The following is a 23,886-nucleotide window of genomic DNA, read 5'->3' as shown; positions in this document are numbered from 1 at the left end:
GTTCTATTCCCGGCCAGGTCAGGGATTTTTACCTGGACCTGAGGGCTGGTTCGAGGTCCACTCAGCCTACATGATTAGAATTGAGGAGCTATCTGACGGTGAGATAGCGGCCCCGGTCTAGAAAGAAAAAAATAACGGCCGAGAGGATTTGTCGTGCTGACCACACGACACCTCATAATCCGCAGGCCTTCGGGCTGAGCAGCGGTCGCTTGGTAGGCCAAGGCCCTTCAAGGGCTGTAGTGCCATGGGGTTTGGTTTTGGGCTGATAAGAGGGGAGTATTGTAACATACCCCACTTACAATTGCTCCTGCTATCTGCTTGATGTTTCATGAACACAAAAAGGTTTTCAGCAACTCTAAAATTGGAAAGGGCTAGGAGTAACAAGGTAGTAGCCATAGCCGTAATTCCTACAGTAGTTGTTTGCTTCTGAGAATGCAAGCAATGTCTCACTGAAATGTGGAGTTTCTTTGCAGATTGTCTCATTTCACATAGCAAAAACCCAAAGGAATATCATGTATATTATTCTGGGCTGTAAAATACCTTGAATCTTTTGTTCTGGTTAAATGTAATAACTCAAATCCCAAAAATAAGATGACCAACTAAAGTAAACAAGACATTTAACATTTTAATACACCCCTATTAACAGTAAAAGGCCAGGGAATTAATTTTACTATTATTCACACAAAAATAAAACCAACAACTCTTTATTGGTAGTGATTTATATAAAGCTATTCAGTCTTTACACAAATACTTATTGTTCTCATTATGCGTGTACCTAGAGCGTTTCCAACGATATGTTTGCATTTGCTGATTTGTACACTTTTTAATGATATATGTGTATTGAAATATTAAACTTACCTTAAAATAAGTTGTGTGGTATGGTGATCAGAAATATAGTGACAGAGAACACAGATAATTCACAGAAATTACAAATAGTTACAAACTTCATATAAATTACCATATTTTTGAATCAAGAAAGAGCAAATGCCTCTTAATTTGGTCACACATATATAATGGAATGACACATTTAGCCCAATTAAGGGAGGCCATGGAAACCTCATTACATTGCAGTCATTTTCATTTCTTAATATAGAACAGTATCTTGTCCTCGTTTACACTGTCACTTATAAAAATCGGCTTATTTTTTTAGTCAAGAATCCATCTTGAAATGAACTCGAGTACATTTCCTTTTAATAAAAACTTTCCAGTCTCCACATATTTCATTGCATGACACCAACTATCACTTAAGGTTTCTTTAAAATTCTTGCCCATGAAAATGAATTCTCAAAATTAAATTTTTGCTTTTGTCACAAGTTCTGGTATATATATACGTATATAGGGCAATATCTATAAACTCTATCTGAAACTAGGGAATTATTTTTTCAGACTGGAGTCACTGTGACAGTATCAATATCACCTATAGATTTAACACGTCTATGATGATGGCGTTTCTTCAGAGCTCCACTAGATCTTGGAGGGGATGTTCCTTCTGGAATATGATGAGGTGGCGATGATCGGCAACTGACATTTGCTATTGATGAACTGTTTTCTGAAGATGAGGAAGGAGATGCTATACCATTGCTGCTATCTTTGCTGTCTCTTTTGCTGTTGTGTTGGGATTCTTGACGCATTTTCAATCCTAGAGCGCGACTCAGGGAACCCTGTGCAGTAAAAAGGAAACATCATGGTAAAAATAGCTTATGGAATCTCTGACCACACGAGAGAGTAACTACATATAAGCAAAATCCATTCATCTAGATTAAAAAATAAAATTAAAAAAAATCATGAACTGGGTTTGTGCAATAAGTGGGAGTCTAATCTTTTTCTTTTGCTCAAACACAGAGACTGTAATTGATCCAATTCTCCCTGTGCTTAGTGAAAGAAGTACCAAATAACAGACACACAAATCTTTAAAATTACAGGATAAAAATCAATTCTGCTAAAGCAATGATTTTATTAAGCCACTAAGTATTAATATAGTTATAACTGCAAAGCATATTATCAAATATTTGAGATCACAAGCAAAATAATACAGCAGTATGTCATAACCACAATATCTCATGCATGACAGTTTCACTAAGTGACATGTCAACATTTAAAATCTATTACAATACATATTTTGTAATCAATGGTAGCAGAGAACTAAGCTGCATTTTATTACTCCATACAAAATGTGTTTCATTCTGAGACATGCAGTCTCCAAGTTTTTTCATATAACACACCATCTATAAAATTGCACATGTTTGGAATGAACATGATATCATTATATTCAGTTTGATATATTTTCTGTTGAAAGGCAATTCTGTAGGTGAATTCAATTCAAAATTAAATAATATAATATAGAAGCAGAATTATGAGATGGTCAAAATGCCTTCAGCATTTCCTACCTGAGAACTCCTCCATGATGAAAACTAAGAAAAGAAAGTTGCAATATTGATACAAATAATCATGTACTGTACGTAGTTAACAAAACAGATAATTGAAAGTTCTGTATTACTGTGTTTTCTACAGATGCAACAGACACAAACTAACTCAAGAAAATTAGTGCAAAATGTGAGAAGCAATCATGTATGGCCTTTTGTCTCCATCTCAGCAGTGCTTTTGGAAACATTATAAGAATGGATACGTCTTTCATTTAAAGGGTTTCATTAGTAGGGCTCAGATTTTTATAACATATAATATTTTTATCCCCTTCTCTTTATACAAACTTACTTATATTAAACTCATTTCTAGTTTTTGTGAACATGAAGACATGGTTGTTGTTGGTCATATAATGCATATTTTACTTTACTGTATCACTGAATCATATCTGACCAAAGGATTCTATAAAAGCCCAATTTTCATACAATATAATAATTATTATTTTTGCAGTTCTCTATTATTCACATGTTTTGTGCCAATAATGCCAAGTGATTTTGTTTACGTGTAATTTGAATTTATAGTTAAATGAACTTTGAACGTATTATCTCCGTGACAGAAGAAGTTGCAGCAAGTAGCCGGACAGGGAGAGCAAGGTTTATGCTACACTCCATACCAAAAATATCGCTTGGCTTGCATCGCAATAGGGCACAGGAAGATGGGAAGATTTCCATAACTCTGGAGTGCAGTCAATCAGTCAATCAATCACTACTGATCTGCATTTAGGGCAGTCGCCCTGGTGGCAGATTCCCTATCTGTAATGATTGCAAATAAATTGGAAATTTATTGAACATCTCCCTTGGTAAGTTATTCCAATCCCTAACTCCCCTTCCTATAAACAAATATTTGCCCCAATTTTTATTCTTCAATTCCAACTTTATCTTTATATTGTGATCTTTCCTACTTTTGAAGACACCACTCAAAGCTATTCATCTACTGATGTATTATCACTCTCATTAACACAAACATTGTCTTCTTAACTGTTTTTATCTTCTCCTAGATTAACGATCACACCTTCTCCAACATCCTCTTTCTCTCAATAATATCGTCCCTTTCTTCAACTATACAATAGAAATGAATCCAATCTTCTCTTGTTACCTCTTTAAGATTAGTCTTTACATTTAAAATTAATTTTGTATTCAAGGACAGGTAGAAGTTTCAAACATGAGGGAATTCTTTCTGCGTCAAACAGAAATTGTCAACTGTATCCTTAATTATTTGATGATCAAAATTGCTTGTGTCAAAATTACAGTTTGCACAATGTTTAGTTCCTCCTCATAGAGTTGACAATATATAGTCTTCTTCACAATTAGCATTCATTTTCAGACGCACGGTATTGTTCTTATAGACACATTACAATACTTTGTAGCACTCATTGTTGGATTTATAATTGGTATAATTAGGCAAGTCTTTCCAACTTTGTTATTCTCTAAGTTCTGTTTTCTAGAAATGTGGCCACTCATTCAACAACTCTTTTGTCTACTCCAATAGCCCTCATTTTCGTCAACTGTCTCCTATGATCTACCCTATTAAAAGTCTTGGATAGGTCAATAGCGATACAGTTCATTTGACCTCCTGATTGGAGAACTGTTACTTTCATTTAGAACAGTACTTAAACTCTAACCATAATATTAATGAAATAAATGAAAAATCTATTATTCTGTTTGATATAATAATTCCTATATAAAGTACACAAAGTATAAACGTAAAAAAGACGCGTTAAGTCCACCAATCAGTTCAAACCTACCTACCCGCCCCTCCACCCACATCCCTCCTCCAACCTCTGCCATCATAAGCTATACTCCTGCTCCCTCTCAACAGTCAATCTGGTGTTGATGTCTGTACCAGGTGCACGCAACTTACGAAGAACATAGGAGTGAGTCTCATATGGCTATATATTAATCTTGATCTTCTAGCTTCCCGTCTTTTCTCAATAATTTACTTCAAATTATTTTCTTTTCAGATATTCACTTCAAATTAACAATAGATCACTACATTGATGAAAATAAATACCTATTCAAGTTAAGAATGTTTCCCTTCAAGCTACATACAAGTCATTGCCCATATTACTATTGAACAAACATAAATCATAAAACAAGTTGCTCGTCTATACAGATAGACGTGCCAACTCCCAGATCAACTCAGGAACATTTGATTGCTGTAGGAGCAACGACCACAGCAGTTTTGATGTGTCGTTTGGCTTCAAGTTTGGATGTGTTATTTGGACTTCATCAATGTTTTAAATTAAGATTGTAAATTGTGACCTACCAAATTGTTTAATTTATTATTGGTTATATGTGTGCATATGTCTTCCAATTGGAGCATGGCTGAAGATGACCCAGTATATATGGGGTTGAAACTAGTCCCAGTTTTTTAAGACAATATACAAGCTAATGGTATTGAATAGGTGGACCCTTCTCTATCCTATCAATTGTCAATACAGACCATAATGAAATTCATAACTTAGGATATTTCTTTGTCAAAATTAAACATGCCAGAAAAATGCCACACTTCTCAAACAACAATCTGAACTGAAGCAGTTCAGTATTTTCTTTAAAAATTAGCTATTACAAAATACCATGATGGATATAAATTTAAAGTTTATACCTGCATCAAAACAGAAGAAAAGCTCATATATGAATGAGACTTGTTCTAACACAGATACATGAAGAATGATATTAAATAGAGATGTATAGCTAGAGATCGATGTGCTGTTGTGGTTTCTACATCTGGATCATTTGTTTTGGAACAAATGGAACACAGCCATGCTTCCAACTGGGGTTTCTGCAAAAGCTGCAGAATGTAAAAAGAACATTAAGAACATAGCTTCCAGCTCGGTAGATCCTTCACTTAGCATCATGCAAAATGTACTTTCAACTACATCCAGCGAGCAATGGAATTTCCTAAGAGGGGAACATTGAAGAGGACTCTAAGATGAATTAGAAGGCATAACTTGTCCCCTGAACTAACTTCCATGGAAGAAGTTTTCAAGATCACCCTCTGAAGTATAAAAGAAGATGGGGAATGTTGGCTGCTATACTTAAATGCAGAGACAGGTATTTTAATATTTTGCTCCAGTAGCTACATAGATATTTTAAACAAAGAAAATTACTTGATCTGTGTTGGAACATTTAAGACTGTGCCAAAAAAACTATGCAGTTACATAGTAAATAATGTATGCACTGTATGGCAAAGAGGTACATTTTGCACCAAAAATAATTATGCAGTTACATAGTAAATATTGTATGCACTGTATGGCAGGAGGTACATTTTCCCCAGTTATTCTTGTGTTAATAAAAATAAGGGATGAAGATACATATAGTGAAGTATTTTGTGTTATCAATCAGGTTTCAGACAAGCTTGGGACAATTCTCCAACCCGAGTACATATCAAATGACTATGAAATTTCTGCCATATCAACGGTGAATGACGTTTTCCCTAACTTGCAAATTGCTGGATGCCCATTTCATTTCTCACAAAGTATGTGGTGTAGAATTCAAGATGAAGGTTTGATGGCTCAGTAGAATGTGATATTTGAACACAGTTTAATTCCATTACTGCTTTGGTCTGTATTACTGTAGAGTAAGTCTCTGATGTGTTTAAGATTCTGAGAGAAGAAATTTGCGAAGATCTGCTAGTAATTTGTTATTTTCTTGAGGCAAACTATGTTCAGGGTAGACATCATGGTAGGGGCTATAAATGACCAATATTCCCATTTAGAACATGGAATTGCTACGAACAAGTCCTTCAGCAACTTCTGTGTACAACCAGCACCTGTGAGGCTTGGCACAATAGAATAAACAGAATGGTTGGCTGACGCCACCCTTCACTTTACCTTCTGCTAGAACACTTGAAGGATATCACTGCACAGATTACTCATGGTATTGCAAGGCTTGAAAGGGGTCAGTCACCCCAAAAAAAAACGTACTCAGACCTTGGCAAAAGAATCAAAAGGTTTGTGGTAAGTCTCTCCACTTTGTAACATACTGTATCCAAATATTCCACAAATTATGTATAAATTATGTGAACTGTATCACACTCACTTGTACTGTACCAATATTAAAATACTGTACTCAGCTAAAACCATTGTGGTATATTATTTTGGTTTATAACTTAGATTCTTCAATCTGTCAAAACTAATTTTAAATAAATAAATTTATATAAAGTATGTAAAAAAGAAAACATACAGTAACGGAATTATACCTAAAACAGAAAAAACTTAATTAAAATAGAATTAAAAAATTAAAATAGAATGACATGTTTCGTTCTTGAAAGAACATCATCAGATTATATCAAATTAGACTCAAATACATTTAGAAATGTACGAACATTTATGTTTATTTCTGCTTAAATCCTTAAAAAATGTAATTTTGGAACTTATCTTAATGAAGTCCTTACTTCTCTCCACGATAGCACAGAATGCAAGCTGTTGCAAATGTTGTTGGTATGATTCCAGCTGGTCAGTCAGTCCGCTGACCTTCCGTCATATCCCCCACCAACCCTGGCTAGGTCAATGACACACTGTAGTTTACTTTTAGGTTTTTATATTTAGTGCTCACCTTCTTCTTCTTAAATTAAGGTTGTTTTTTTTTTTTAATCTGGTGTGGAAATTTAATTTTGCTTGGCCTAAATGGTGTTGCAGATTATTACTTGACATTTGAGTTCATTCAAACTGCACTACTATTTTATTTACAATCAATCAATCAATCAATCAATCAATCATCACTGATTCACATTTACGGCAGTTGCCCAGGTGGCAGATATCTTATCTCTTGTTTACCTAGTCTTTTCTTAATAGTTGCAAAGAACTAGGAAATTAATTGAACATCTCCCTTGGTATAGTGATCCTTCTTACTTTTAAAAACATCAGTGAAACTTACTCATCTACTAATGTCATTCCACGCCATCTCTCTACTGACAGCTCAGAACATATCACTTAGTAAAGCAGCTGGTCTTTTTTTCTCCCAAGTCTTCCCAGCCCAAACTATGCAACATTTTTGTTGGAAATCATCCAGAACAAATCGAGCTCCTTTTCTTTGGATTTTTTCCAGTTACTGACTCAAGCAATCCAGGTGAGGGTCCCAGAGACTTACATGCCCTCTCCTTTACATCCTTACTTCTTTTTCTTCAACAGAGCTCCTCCACCTCATTCTAGGCCGTCCCCTAGGCCTCTTTGGAGTCTTTGTTTCCAAGAATGTTCTCTTTGGTATTCTCTCCTGGCATTCTCATCATGTGTCCATCCTTACTACGACCTCTAAATACTCTCGTAACCATGTGCAGAGATCTGTACCCTTTATTTATGTATGTAATTATCCCAATGAAGATCTTTCCTTATATTAACACCTAGGTACTTACAATGATACCCATACGGAACTTTTACCCTATCAATGCAGTAATGAAAACTGAAAGGACCTTTCCGATTAGTGAAACTCATAACCTGACTTTTAACCATATTTATCATCATACCATTGCCTGTTGTCCATCTCCCAACATTGTCAAGGTCTTTTTACAGTTGCTCACAATCTTGTAACTTATTTATTACTCTACACATGGGCGCCCGCAAGGGGGGGCAAGGGGGGGCCCTTGCCCCCCCCCCTGGAATTCTAAAGATGTTGATGTTCAATTGTTTAATATCATACCAGATTATTTCATAAACTGAAATTACTGACAGTCATCTAGCATATGTTATAACTGGAAGTTTCTGTAAACAATTTAATGTTGCTGACATTATATTGATTTTTATATTCAAGAAAATTGTTAATTTCTCTGATTCTACTTCTTTACTCATATCATTTATCTATATAAGAACACATAAAGGTCCAATAATACCGCCTTGAGGAATTCCTCTCTTAATGATTACAGTATCAGATAATACTTCACCTACTCTAATTCTCTGAGTTCTATTTTCTATAATCTAGGATATCTTGCTGGAATCCTACAGGTTGAGCTTTAATGGAATAACCTTTCCTAAACATGAACTGCTATTGAACCAGTTATTAATTTTGCAAATTTGTCTAATATAATCAGAAAGAATGCTTTCCTGAACCTTACATGCAAAATATGACAAACTGATTGGCCTGTAATTTTTTGCTTTTTTGTTTATCACCCTTTCTTTTATAAACAGGGGCTACTATAGCAATTCTCCATTCATTTGGTACAGCTCCTTCTTGCAAACAGTAAACAAATGAGTTCATGTGATATGGTACTATATCCCAACTCATTTACTTTAGTATATATATATCCAGAAATCTTTTAATTCAAGCTGCATAACTAGTTTTCAAATTTTGTATCTTATTATAAATGTCTTTGTTATCGTAGGTAAATTTCAATACCGGTACTTTGTTAGTATTATTCACCTCCTCTACCTGGACATTATCCTTGTAACCAGTGGCGGCTCGTGAAAAAATCGTCCTACGTGCTACAAAAAACAAGCTAAACACGCTGTTTTAAATCTGCATATTGCCATGATGAACAACGCATACTTCAAACTTGGTAATAATAATAATAATAATAATAAGACTTTTCTCACAATTTATAACTCAGAACAAACAAAAACAAGATTAATTTGGAAGCAGATGAATTATTCGACAACTACGAGATAAATAATTCATTGAAGAAATATTGTTTCTACTAACCTAATGGCGCAATTTACATCAGTGCAAATAGAATCGTGGGAATATAGATCCCCACTAAGAACACTAATTTAATTTCACTTTATATACACTGCAGTGGATAAATAATTTGATAAATCTCCGTATAAACTTTAGCACTAACACAATGACAAAAAACATGCACCAGTAATATAACCGCGAGATTAAAAACCGCACAAAGCATCTGAAAGAGCTGCCAACTGATTCATTGAGACCTCCCCTATTACCAGAGTAAATGTCCGGCTCCAGGACTAAATGGTTAGCGCGCTGGCCTTTGGTCACAGGGATTCCGGGTTCGATTCCCGGCAGGGTCTGGAATTTTAACCATCATTGGGTGTATGTGTTGTCTTCATCATCATTTCATCCTCATCAAGACTCGCAGGTCGCCTACGGGAGTCAAATCAAAAGACCTGCATCTGGCGAGTCGAACATGTCCTCGGATACTTCCGGCACTAAAAGCCATACGCTATTTCATTTCACCAGAGTAAATTACATTGTAATGCGGGATAACATTTAGGGTCAGTCAAAGATTCTTTGACTCACCTACGAATTCCTTATTTTTGACACAAAAGGAAGATGGATATTTTAATAAGTATGTGTGAGATAGATTGCCTCCACTTACGCTTTACTTTCGAGCCCAGACGATGCTACTCTCTAGTGGCAGACTCGCTTACCACGTTCAACATCAAGGTAGCAGGAGACATCGAGTACTTCTATCCCCTTGCGGGAGAGGAAGTAACTATAGACGGGATCAGTGAAAGTTGATCCCGGTTTATGGTATACTTCGCCGGCTAGGGGGAGTGTTGGAATCTTGGCTACGCCTGCGTATTGCTTCCTTCAGGCTACAGGCAAGGGCTCACTTCACATGAGCACGAGCCTTGTTCCCCGGGAGAACGGCGCTAGGTGTTCGACAGATCTCGTCCTGATTTTCACAAAACACAAATTCATATCGTACTCAAAACAACGAAAAGGCACCAGGATAATTGTACTGTACATAAATAATATTCCTTACAGTTCCAAGCTACGTGCTGGAGCCCGGTAGCACGTACTGACCGGCCGCCACTGCTTGTAACTAATAATCTTTACATTCTACTGAGTAAATACTTTTGCCTTCTGTAGAACCTCACATACTCCCCTTGTTCATTAATGATTCCTGGAATGTCCTCCTTGAAACCTGGTTCTGCCTTCAAGTTTGTATACATACCCTTACCTTTTTCATTAAAATTTATACGACTGCCAGTTATGCTTGCGATCATGTTATCCTTAGCTGACTTGTTTCTAGATTCAATTTTCTAGCAAGTTCCTTCAATTTCTCCTTACTTCCAGAACCATTTCTAACTGTTTCTTTCCAACCTGCACCTCCTTCTTAGTCTCTCTGCTTCCCTGTTATAATATAGTGGGTCTTTACCATTCCACACCACCTTTTTTCACATTCCTCAACAATGCTTTAATTCCATCTCAAGTCTGTTTATATTTTCATTTACCATTTTCCACCAATCATAATTAATTTTTAAAAATTCCCTCTTGGCTGTTTTATAGCATTATGGTACCGTACAGCCTAATAGTCTTACTTTTACGAACTTCCTTACTATCATATTTATATTTAACCATGACAAAAAAAGCTTCATGATCACTAATACCACCTATTACTTCAGTTTCTCTATTAGAGCTTATCTGGTTTTACCAGCACCATGTCTAGAACATTCTTCCCTCTAGTTGTTTCCATCACTTTTTGATTCAGCTGTTCTTCCCAGATTAACTTATTTGTGATTTGTTGGTCATGCTTTTTGTCGTTCAGATTACCTTTCCAACTGACATTTGGTAAACTGATGTCACCCGCTACAATCACGTTCCTTTCCGTATCATTTCCCACATAGTTGATATCAAATAATTCTGTACCTTACCTTCCAGGTCTGTACACTCCATAACAACACGTTGCCTATTATCTTTAGAGATGAGCCTTACACCTAGAATTTCATGTTTGTCATCTTAACTTTCTCATAGCTTACTAATTCTTCTTTCACTCAAATTAATACTCCTCCCCTGAACATTCCTATACTATCTCTATGGTAATTTCTGCATCCATTATATCATTTCTCAGCCATGATTCAAGTCCTGTTACATTATCTGGTAAGCATATACTTATTAAATTACTTAATTCTATTTCTTTCTTTACAATACTTGTGCAGTTCAACACTAACATTTTTTTATGCCATCCCTACTTGACTTCAGATCTCTGTATCCTTATCACCGCTCCCTAGTCCATCCAGTTTCCCTGAATGTACCTCCCTATAACCCTTCAAAACAAACTTTCTAAATTATTATTATTACGAGTATTATTATTATTATTATTATTATTATTGTTGTTGTTGTTGTTTATTTTGGATTTAAATTATGTTAATGATTTGATTTTACAAAGGATTATTTGAATTAAAGTGCACTTTGTAAGACATTATTTTTATTGATGAATGATAATCTACTAATCTACTAAAAACATCTAGAGTGGCCAAGATGCTGTAAAATTTAATTTACAGTGATAATAATAATAATAATAATAATAATAATAATAATAATAATAATAATAATAATAATAATAATAATAATAATAATAATAAACTGTAAGTACAGTTCCAAAATAGTTGATGCAAATAGAAAATGACACAACAAAAATAGGCAACCAATTAAATGCTCATTAAGAATCCCTGCATAGTTTACAAACTAATTTAATAATAATAATAATAATAATAATAATAATAATAATAATAATAATAATAATAATAATAATAAAAATAATAATAATGATAATAACTAGCAGTTTCCCGTTGGCTCCGCCCGCAATGTACAAAGTATGGTGTTGTTAGTTACTATCCTCACGGATGTATTTGCAAAGTTTCGAGTTAATGAAATAAAGCACATGATCTGCTGTGGTAATAGAATGTAATATTAGGTCAACAAAACACTTGAAAATACATCACACAAAGAAATTGAATTAAACGTTCCTTGGAACAACACTACGTGTCGAACTGTTAAAAAGTCCTTCAAAGATCTTCATCATGAAGAGAAATGTATTCATAACTTTTCTCAGAATCTACCAATTTAAGTAGTTATTACCTCAAAATGAAGCGCTTGATCCACTAAGTGTTTTTAGATCAAAACGAACTGCATACCTTGATTAGAATGAAAGATATGATTGCTTCAATGAGAAAAAATGTTGAAGAAATGAGACATCAAATTGAATGTGCACCCATAACTTTCCTCAAAATCAACCAATTTGAATAGTTAACAGCTGAAATGAAAGAGCTTGATCCTTTGAGTGTTCTTAGGCCAAAACGAATTCCGTACCTCAATTAGAACCAAAGATATGATTGCTTCAAAGAGACAAAAAAATTGAAAAAATAAAATGATTTGTGAAGGAGGAAGTTAAGTGATTTGTAGTACCTGATGACAAATCTGTGCATGAATACCTTTCAGTTTTAAAAAAATGAAGGAAATCGACCGGATAGAATGGCCGGACTGACTGACAAGTTTTCATAATTTTTAAAAATATAATAATAATAATAATAATAATAATAATAATAATAATAATAATAATAATAATAATAATAATAATAATAATGTTATTGGCTTTACGTCCCACTAACTACTTTTTCAGTTTTAGGAGATGATGGGGTGCCGGAATGTTGTCCTGCAAGAGTTCTTTGATGTGCCAGTAAATCTACCAGCACGGGGCTGACATATTTTAGCACCTTCAAATACCACCGGACTGAGCAAGGATTGAACCTGCTAAGTTGGGATCAGAAGGCCAGCGCCTCAACCATCTGAGCCACTCAGACCAGCTATACAGCATGTCATTGACCCAGCCAGGGAAGGGGTCATGGCATGACAGAAGGTCAATGGACTGACTAGCCAGCTGTGATTCATACCATCGACATTTGCAATGATAGAGTAGAGAGCAGTGGGGACTTCATTAAGATAAGTTCCAAAATTCAAGTTTTTAAGGATATAAACAGAAATAAACAAATGTTTATACATGTCTAAATATATTTGAGTGTGATTTGACAGAATCTGATGATGTTCAAAACCAAAACATGTCATTCTATTTTAATTAAGTTGTTCCTTTTTCAGGTCTAATTCTGTTACTATATATTTTATAATTATGTTACCATATGTTTTCTTTTTTTTTTTATATAAATTTATTTATTCAAAATTAGTTTCAGCACACTGAAGAACCTAACAGTTACAAATTAACTGACTCAAAACTAAAGGGAGATGGCTTCAGATATCACAAATTATATTATTTTATGGCCCTTATGACTGAGAGTCTGTAATGAATAAGAACCCATGCAATAAAGAGTCTGGAGTAACCAAGCACCCATGTGACGAAATATACCATGTTGAATTATTGACTGTGTGACAAAAAGTCCAGGGTATGTTTTGATTGTGACAAAAAATATCAATATTGTATCAGTAACACCAGTTCAGCAATTATTCTAAGTTGAAATTGCAAAGTATTTCCAGCGCTCAAACGTACAACAGCCGTATTACTTCCAACGTGAAGCAATGTGCTGTGTCACATTTATGATTTTCAGTTTCTGTGTTGATTTCCTAGTTTCACTAACCAGAACTTTTTTTTGCTATTTTGCTTAACGTCGCACCGACACAGATATGTCTTATGGCGACGATGGGATAGGAGAGTTCTAGGAAGTGGAAGGAAGCGGCCGTGGCCTTGATTAAGGTACAGCCCCGGCATTTGCCTGGTGTGAAAATGGGAAACCATGGAAAACCATCTTCAGTGCTGCCGACAGTGGGGCTCGAACCCACTATCTCCCGATTACTGGATACTGGCCGCACTTAAGCACTGCAGCTATCGAGCTCGGTAACCAGAACTTTAATAGGACTAATAAAGTTCTTGTTACGGAGAGCTACACGTCATCGAGAACCAGCTTACATCACATTTAATTTAATATCTCAATAAATAATTGGAATGAAATGGATAACAGAAACAAATGCATTCTTGTTGCCATTAATGCTTTCACAGCCCGTGCTTATAGACATAAAAGGCTTCAAAAACAATGAACGAGCTTTGAATTTAGACGTTACCCAATAGAAGTGGAAATGGTACGTTCATTTGTCACCAGATGGCTCCTCGGACGCAGTACATCGCTAGCGTTCGAAGCGGAGGCTGACAGAACCATCAGAATCATTCTGAGAGGGTCACATTCTGATGGTTCTGACAGCCTCCGCTTCAAATGCTAGCGATGTACTGCGCCCGAGGAGCCATCTGGTGACAAATGAACGTACCATTTCCACTTCTATTGGGTAACGTCTAAATTCAAAGCTCGTTCATTGTTTTAGAAGCCTTTCTCGAGGACAGTCGAGGTTTTCTTCTGATGACGCAGAGCATAGTTCTCTGCGAAACGTAAAGAATTTCACCTTATTTTCTTGACACGGCATAAGTCTAAAAGCCTATATCATTTCTATAAAATGCATTCTTATATTATCTAAATGACTGGCTACTCTTAAAAACAATCATGAGAATCCAACAGCTCATAAAGAATTGTAAAATCTGATGCAATGCAAACAGGTTGTAACTCACAGTACCCTATATTTGGCTATATAGACATTGTGCTGAGCAGAGCATTTATCCAGTCTACAGTTGTCCTTTGCTTGTCAGCACGCTGATGAAAGCAGGCTCTATGGAGAATGCTATTTGCAAAAAAATTCAAGTGTGAAATTCTAAGTGCAGTGTTTGCTTGCGAACATAAGCTTTTTCACACTATGTAAAACTCAAAGTATTTGGGTATTCTCCAAGCCAGTACTTGAGGATTTGTAAATATTTTGTGTTGTGGACTTGTGATAATTTCTGTGTTAAGAATTTTTTGTTATTATAAGTATTCCTACAGTGTACAACTTTAACTTGCGATTTTTATTACTTCGAGTGTTTAAATAATTTATCAAGTCAGTACTTGAGAACTTAAAGTATTTCACCAATGTTAAATGTTTCAGTTATGTCGATTCCTACTTTCAGTGTTTGGAGAATTATCAAGATGGTGTTCGATTTGTGCTTAAAAACTTATATTCTTTCAACAGTGTAAATATTTAACCTCTGCTATTTTCCAGTGACAAGTGTTTGTTAATCACCAAGAAAACGCTTGGGACTTGTAAATATTTCTTCATTGCGACATTTATGAACGTATATTTATTTTGTGGTGTGAATGTTGAACTTATGTCATGTTCTATGCCAAGTGTTCATTAATTTGCCAAGTTGATACTTGAAGATTCACTTTTATTTCAGGTCGCGTACATTTAAAGGGACTCATATTTGTTTTTGTAACATCAATGGACTTATGTTTATTCCTATGGGTAGTTACTCAGTGACTAGACATTTAAACTATGCCGAGTGTAAAAATAACTTGCAAATTAAATTTCTTCATTCTCATTGTTGCTTATGGACTCTTCTACAGAAACAAGTGTTTGAAATTGTATTTCTTCATTCTCATTTTTACTTATGGATTCTTCTGTAGAGACAAGTGTGTAATAATTAAATTCTTCATTCCCAACCTTACTTATGAAGTTGTGTGCCAAAACAACTTTTTAATAATTTAATTTCTTTACTATTTATGGTCCCGATCTTCAGCAACAGGCCTTCCAGCAAGGGATCACAACATAAATCATTCAGTGACTTATCACAGAAGTTCAAGGTGCCCATGCTGGTGGAGCTGAGATGACTTCATGGTGCCCATGGTAATTGACGATACTGAGATGACTTCATGCAGAACTGCCTCAATGAATTATCCATATATTACAGGGACTTTAAGCTGAATCTTAGGAAAACATAGGTTACACTTTTCCATCTATGCAATTATGCTGCAAATAAGAAAATTAACATCAGTTGGGAAGGTGGTGATGTTTGTTGTTTAAAGGGACCTATCAGCTAGATCATCTGCCCCTAATGGTATGAAATGGAACAAAATGACATGTTAATTACAATTTTTAATATATCCACTGACTAGAATTTAAAATAAATGATGATGAAAAATTATTATTACATTAAAATAGTCAGTTGATCTAATTCGTAATGTCTTAGTTTTGTGAGCTTGCAGATACATTTTTTGTTGTATGTGTTGTGGGTTAGTCGGTATGCAGTTTCCTTTCTTTTTGGCATCCAATTCCATTGGCCTTTATTTCGAGTCCATTTCCCTTAATTGTTTCACCAAGGTTCTTGAAATATGAAAAAAAAAAAAGAGTGTTACAATTGATGATGATGATGCTTGTTGTTTAAAGGGGCCTAACATCAAGGTCATTAGCCCCTAATGGTATGAAATGAGATGAAATGGAATGACAAATTAAAAGTCCAAAATCCTCCACTGACCAGAATTCAAAACGTGAGGACGAAGAATGGATGGCTGGATATGAATTTAAAACAATCAGTGGATGCGACCCACAATGCCTTACATTCAAAGAAACTGACGTAAAACAATAGTATTACTGACCAAGGGACTGCTGCTATACCATTACATTGAATCGATGATGCTTGCATCTAAAGGGGGTCCAAAATCCAAGTTATCGGCCCCTCATAATGGTACTTATCGCTAGGAAAGCAGAACCATGGTATTTGTCATGTTGCAGTACTAATCAAAAGTAGCAGAGACTTGCGGTATTCTACACATTATGGTACTACTCACAGGTTATGATGTTCGACATATAATACAGACCTATGGTGTTTCTCACATTGCGGTGCCATTTACAGGCAACACAAACCTATGGTGTTCATCACATAAGAGTACTAACCACAGAGACCTGCACTATCCCGTGGTGTTCCTCATATAGTGGGTACTAATCATAGGCAAGGCAGAACCATGGTAGCTATCATCCCATGGTCCTGCTCATATGGTGGTACTAATCACAGGTACTGCAAAAGCCAACTACACGGTGCTCCTGTGTGCTACTAGTCACATACCTATTTGGTACCTAATACAGTAGTACTATGCACAAGTAAAAGCGACCCGTGGTGTTCCCTGCATGGTGGTACTAATCACAAGTAGTTTCATGGTTCTAAGACAATCATCTCTTGGTCGCCCCTTTTAGTCGCCTCTTACGACAGGCAGGGGATACCGTGGGTGTATTCTTCGTCTACGTCCCCCACCTACAGGGGGTTGTGTATTTGGTCCACGAGAGGTATTTTATTACCCTCAAGTCCGCCGGCAAGCTGGTTAGGATCCCCCTATCCGCCACCTGGGACGCGCCACATGGGAGTATCACCTCTCCCCTGCTACGCCAGCATAGTAGGTTCGTGGCAGTTGGGAAGGAAGGCAGCTTGAGTTCACCCCTGTTGTCAAATACCTTGGGGTTTAGCTTGATCAGTCTCTCTTACTTTTAGAACAAGGTGAGAGCCGGAAATAATTTACTATGCATGTTAACAGGGTTAAGCTGGGGAGCACATCCAGCAACTGTGTGAACTACAGCCTTGGCATTTCCTTTCTCTACAGCCAAGTATGCTTGTCCCATGTGGACCAACTCTGTGTTCATTCCAAAAAAGTGGACATGGCTCTAGTTTCAATCCAACAGCAAGTAGCTAAAACTGAGAAACTCATCCATATGGTAACATGCACTCTCTATGGTCATGAAATACTACAATAGTGTGTCAGGTCACGGAAGAGTTTCATTAATAACACCACGGAAGCTCCAGCCACACCAAGTGTTCTTAGGAAACAATACTGGCAGCAACAATCTACACTATCTGACTGGAATTGGCCAGAGAAGGAACTCCAGCACATACTTCACAATCTTGGCCTGTCTGGAAGACTGTTAAGAGGACAAGAACTGACATGCCTAGAACCAAGGCTACACTCAAAAGATGGGGTTATACAGGGGAAGCATCTATTTCACTGTCTAAACTGCTCAGTGCAAACCCAACTTGAAGACTTCATTGCTATTAGTGATAAAGCTATTGTGGCTCCTTCATACTGGAGTGCTTTCAACATTTGAGGATACCTGGATACAATCATCAGCATATCATAGAACTGAGAGTTAATATTTCTGTAAACCTCATTAATGCCATGTACACTAAGAGCATGCGGTACAACATTTTCTATTCAGAATGATGAGCAGGACTAGTGTGCATGGCCCATTCTCCAACCACCTCCCTGCCCATCAACTTGCTGCGACTTCTCCTGGTACGAGGATAATGATGGGTTTTGTGAACAGAAAGTTGATCAAACTAGAAGGGTAAAATAATGTTAAGAATATGGCTAGTTTGCTACTGGTCTGCTGTTTGATTTTAACCGAGTCGAAACTAAAAGGAGATGGCTTCAGATATCACAAATTATATTATTTTATTGCCCTTATAACTGAGAGTCTGTAAGCTAATTTTGGACAATATTAACTTTCTTTTGCATATTTCCAAGTTTTAAAGTAATATTTCACTATTTGTAGGGCATAAGTGCATGCTTATTTCCAGAGTTATTATGTTATAGAAATCTAAACCCTGGTTGTTAGTATGTCAAGAATATAGAATGAGTTAAATTAATTATTTCACACCATGCTCTTTCTACATCACAGATTAAAACACTTTCAGATGATTTTATAGGATTTGTGTGTTTGATAAATATACATTCAGACAAGCAGGAAACTGTCATTACACTTCCACTCATCTCTTGTATATTCTTCATGATATAAGGAAATATCAATCAGTGTGCTTTGCAGTATTATTATTATTATTATTATTATTATTATTATTATTATTATTATTATTATTATTATTATTATTATTATTATTATTATTATTATTATTATTATTATTATTATTATTTCATTTTGCTGTGAATATGTCAAGTAAAAGTGGCCTTGGTGCTGTACTGTTCTGTGCAATAGACTTGTAAGACTGAAAATGTTAATGCTTTTTTCAGAGTTGCACAAAATGAATTAAACTGAAGAATGTTAGTAGTAAACTGCAAATCATCATGAGAGAGGCTTATTCGAGTCTTGTACAATGATACTGCAGATTCACTCTTTAAGCACAATGATATTCAATTCTATTCACAGAAAGGGAACTTTTTATATTTAATGCACAATAACTGTGATGAATTTCATTAGAATTATTGTACAAAAGTTAAGGTTTGTCTCCAGGAGAATACGACACAAATGTTCATGACAAGGATAGCAGACAGAATTATTCTGCAAAATAGATGCTGCAGAACGGAAAGCCACTGAGATAGAGATAAGAGAAGGCATAATATGCTGTGTTGAAATTCTTATACTGTATTATACTTTGTTGCAAATACTGTATAATTATTTAATCTGCAAATATTAATCAGGCCAATGAACAGCAAAACTGTCAATTCAGAAATATGATCACTTCATGGCACATGCTGCATTACAATGAAAGCAACTGTAAGACAATGCATTGTGTTTTATAAAAGACTATTGTCTTACCTCATAATCAGACCAGAGAAGAAAAAAATAAGATTATGAAAACCTCAGGCTTGTATAGAAACTAAAGCTTGCTACATTATTCTAAATAGTCTCTGATTGAACTCAAGAAGGATCTGTTTGTATTTACTGAATTTTGTCCAGGTTGAATTCATTATACGATGGCCACATTAGAATCCTGCATATACTCAAATATGAAGTAAATGTTTCATCCACATGTTGAAAACTACAAGTAAATGAAAAATTCCTTTGCCTAATAGCATATTAAGAGAACTATTGTTGTATGGTATAGGTGTAGCTCCAGTACAAAAGCCTGTTCAACAGGAGACACAGGGACATCCACTGCAGTCATGCCTGTGGTGCTCCACATATTTGTGACTTAGACTCTAAGGAAGTTCTTTAAAATTCAACGTGTTTTTATGACAGACAACTCGTGTCAGCCATTTTAAGTGTATTTTTAAGGTAAATTTTATGTTAAATGTGTGTTAATCCAGATACCTTTCTGATTTATTTGTTTTGAACTGATGATAATTCCAACAGAACCAAAACCGGTCTTCATTTAATGAATGTTACACATGATATAGTGTTGAATGGTGGAACATCCCTCGACTGATTCCTATTATATAAGTCAAATATCAACATGGAAATGAAAGTTATAAATTATGATAGGTCTTATGGTGACGATTGGACAGGAAAGGGCTAGGAGTGAGAAGGAAGCGGCCTTGGCCTTAATTAAGGTATAGCCCCGGCGTTCGCCTGGTGTGAAAACCATCTTCAGAGCTGTCGACAGTGGGGTTCGAACCCACTATCTCCCGAATACTGGATACTGGCTACACTTAAGTGACTGCAGTTATTGAGCTCAGTTCATAGCACATAGCCTAGAATGAACCATTTAGTGATGAGGAGAGTAAATTTGGGAAATATCGAAATGAAATAACAATTGTGAAAAGACAGGGAAATGTAGATCCTTAAAGGCTGGTAACTACGTATTCCTTAATTAACACCAGTGTCCCTGTTGAAGTCATTGTGATTTTAACGTATTTCCACAGCTTCATGTATAATCCTAGACCTGTAGTATTTAGTGTGTGTAAGAGCTTAAACACCATGGATTCCGGCATAATGATTTAACGATAGGGCATGTTCAACTATTGCCTACTTGTCTAGCTAATTGAGATGAATATTTCATTGGTGTTCTTTCATACGAGTACCAATGAATCAGCATGTTTGGCCATGTATACCTTGCTGCAAGTACAGGGAATTTTCTACACTCCAGGGTATAAAAATGGGGGAAATTTGGCCTTGCTTGCTTAAAGTGTGAGCAAATTTTGTGATGGTGCCAAATATTGTTTTTATATTGTGCTTGTGGAGGACTTTGGCAATTCGGTCCTTTGCATTGTGCACAAAAGGTATCTGTATAAATCTCAATCTCTATATGTCTCTATAGCCCTACATCCTAGAGGGATGACTGATGACCTTGCTGTTTATTTAGAGATGCACATGCCTACTTTGAAGGCTAGCGTATAGTGAACCATCTTTTGATGAATGAGAATACTACTTAAAACAGACCAACGGTAGTATTCTTAAATTCGAACCATCATTATCTTTCATTACCATCTTTTTCCTCGCGAACTGGCAAGATTTTCTTTTGAGGACACAGAGCAAAGTTCTCTGTGAACCGTAAAGAATTTCACCTTGTTTTCTTGACAGAGCAAAAGTCCAAAAGCTTATTATGGTGTCTATAATCACGGGTCATGAAAGCATCAATCTACATACTGGATTCATTCAAATGCTTATGATGCTTGTTGTTTAAAGGGGACTAACATCTAGGTCATCGGCCCCTAATTGTACGAGATGAAACTAAATTAAATAATAATTAAAATTTAAAATTACCCACTGACTAGGATTTTAAAAATGATGATGAAGAAAATTATTATACATTTAAAATAATCAATGGATCTAATTCACAATGCCTTATTTTCCTATAACATTATTTTAAAATGGATTAAAACATAATTATTGAATAAGGCATTGCCTTTAAAGTGAAACCATGTATTAAATTCAAATTTTTAAAGGAAACATTAACAATACAGAACAATAAATAAAAACATAGTCAATACAATAAACACACAGTTAACAATAAAATAAAAATTAAAAACAAATAGAAATGTCACTTTTAAACATGATGAAACAGGGCACTATCTCTCATAAAATGGATGACGAGGTCTACTGCCTGTTCGTCATCTCATATAATGAGGGAGATGGTGCTCGGAACTTTAAGACTCCAGCACAGATCAGCCAGTTCCGCGCACTTCATAAGGATGTGTACTAGGGTCAGATGACCACAGCAAGTACACACAGGTGGGTGGGGTGGGTGCTTCTCTCCGAGAAATCGAAAGGAAATCTTCTATACATTTGTAGTTCCTTTAATCGTTCTCAGCTTATCTGAAAGAGGGGTAGCCTGCCACTCCAACTCCCAATGGGACATTACCAAATGAGAATGAATATCACTTGCTGGAACCTTGTAAGGTAACATGATCTTCAATCAGTTCCGATACATTTTTCTTAAAGCCTAGAATAGTTTTACCCACATTATGTTCGCATGGCACACTATGCCTACCATACGAAAGTTAAAATACTTTTGTGAAAGCTGTTTTTTTTTTAAACATGCATAATAGATTATTTGTTGGTGTTGAATGAATTTTAGCATAACTCCATCTTATCCCAGTTATTTCTGGAGTTTCTGGAGCCTCCCAGACACATTTTGGGTTTTGGAAATGGGTTCCACACATCACATGATTATTTTAGTTGAAAATATCACCCTAAGGTTCATCGGAATCCTAACGTTGTCCATTTGGATAAAAAGTAGGCAGCTAAGTTACTGTACTGATGATTTAAAAAATATATATATTTCAGAAAATGATAATATTTTGATCTTTAGATGCAGTTTATTTCCTTTTTATTATTATTATTATTATTATTATTATTATTATTATTATTATTATTCATATCAAGTAACGGAACGTATTTCTTCCCTTTATTTCTAAGATGTTAGTATGTGCTTAAGAATAAATGTTAAGCTGCAAGTCAAATTTTTATGTAGCACAACCAAATATTTCAATTGTAGATGCTTGCAGTTGGAGATCATTTCCTCACTTCAACGTATGAGGCCTGGATGTGTTACTTGTTTACAGACAGGCATTTCCATGACTTCTGCAGGAACTGCCCTCTTAAAAAAAATTATTATAGGAGCCACTGGGAATATTCACTTATCAATGTTTACTCCTAAAATTCTGCATGAATATCTCAGTGTTAAGGGAATCATCATCATCATCATCATCATCATCATCATCATCATCATCATCATCATCATCATCATCATCATGTGTCATTCTTGTTTAGGGAGCACCTGGGTTGGACAGTGGATCATTGACTCTGATCCATGTTGATGCTTCATATAGTTTATTATTACGATGGGCTTGCCACATCCAAAGGAATTTTATATCTAACTCCCAGGTTACAGTAAGACTGACCCTATCCTGCAGAACAGACACTTTTTGCAGCCACTCCTAACTTGAAGAACAGACATATGCTGGATTTCAGTGGTATTTTCTCCACTGTGGGTCCAGTGCCCATCTGAAGGAGCTCCTCCTCCCAAAGTTGTTGGCTCCTTTAGAGAGTCGGGTTATTTACTGCCACCCAACACTCAGCACTGAGTTGCCGGCTGTAGAGTCTACTCCATCCTGTAGCATATAATCTTTGCCAGGGGTACAGGGGATGTACATATTTTGTGAGGACAACTTATAAATCTCATTTTTTGTCCCATATCGGCATCAACACAACTAAGGTTAGGTTGAATGTAGAATCCCACCTTCCAATACTTGTTTGTATCTTACTTAGTCAGCTGATGGTGTAAAGGAAAAAGGCACTGGCTGGGAGACTCCCTTCAACATCTTAAAACTTTAAAACAAAAAATCAACCTCAACTTTGATTATTCTTTAGGAGTTTCCCCCAATCGTCATATTTTAAAATTTTACATTTTAAGTCTATTCTCAACATATTAAAAGTACATAATTTTCCAGATTTTGAAGAAAGAAGATCCCTTATGTCAGATTTTTTATCCCAAACTCGAACATTGACTTGTTGAGGTTTTCTTTCTTTCTTTTTTTTGCTAGTGGCTTACGTCGCACCGACACAGATAGGTCAGGAAAGGCCTAAGAGTTGGAAGGAAGCGGCTGTGGCCTTAATTAAGGTACAGCCCCAGCATTTGCCTGGTGTGAAAATGGGAAACCGCAGAAACCATGGGCTGCCGACAGTGGGATTCGAACCCACTGTCTCCCGGATGCAAGCTCACAGCCATGCGCTGCTAACCGCATGGCTAACTCGCCCG

The 23,886-nt window shown here is 35.9% G+C and overlaps 1 protein-coding gene across 3 annotated transcripts in view; it reads right to left on the bottom strand.

Moving 5' to 3' along the window:
* Nucleotides 1-717: 717 nt before the first annotated feature.
* Liprin-gamma (liprin protein kazrin) overlaps nucleotides 718-23,886 on the bottom strand; it is a 468,379-nt gene continuing 445,210 nt past the window's right edge. For all 3 annotated transcript variants that reach the window (XM_067146080.2, XM_068227243.1, XM_068227244.1), the window contains one exon: nucleotides 718-1,661. In XM_067146080.2, the coding sequence (XP_067002181.2) occupies nucleotides 1,383-1,661 (279 nt within the window). In that variant the 3' untranslated portion in view covers nucleotides 718-1,382. The remainder of the gene's footprint in view (nucleotides 1,662-23,886) is intronic.

Source organism: Anabrus simplex, chromosome 4 (genome assembly GCF_040414725.1).
Source record: "Anabrus simplex isolate iqAnaSimp1 chromosome 4, ASM4041472v1, whole genome shotgun sequence".
In the NCBI taxonomy this organism is placed as follows: Eukaryota; Metazoa; Arthropoda; class Insecta; order Orthoptera; family Tettigoniidae; genus Anabrus; species Anabrus simplex.
Note: the sequence above shows the minus strand (reverse complement) of the source record. Positions and strands in the feature narration are given on the sequence as shown.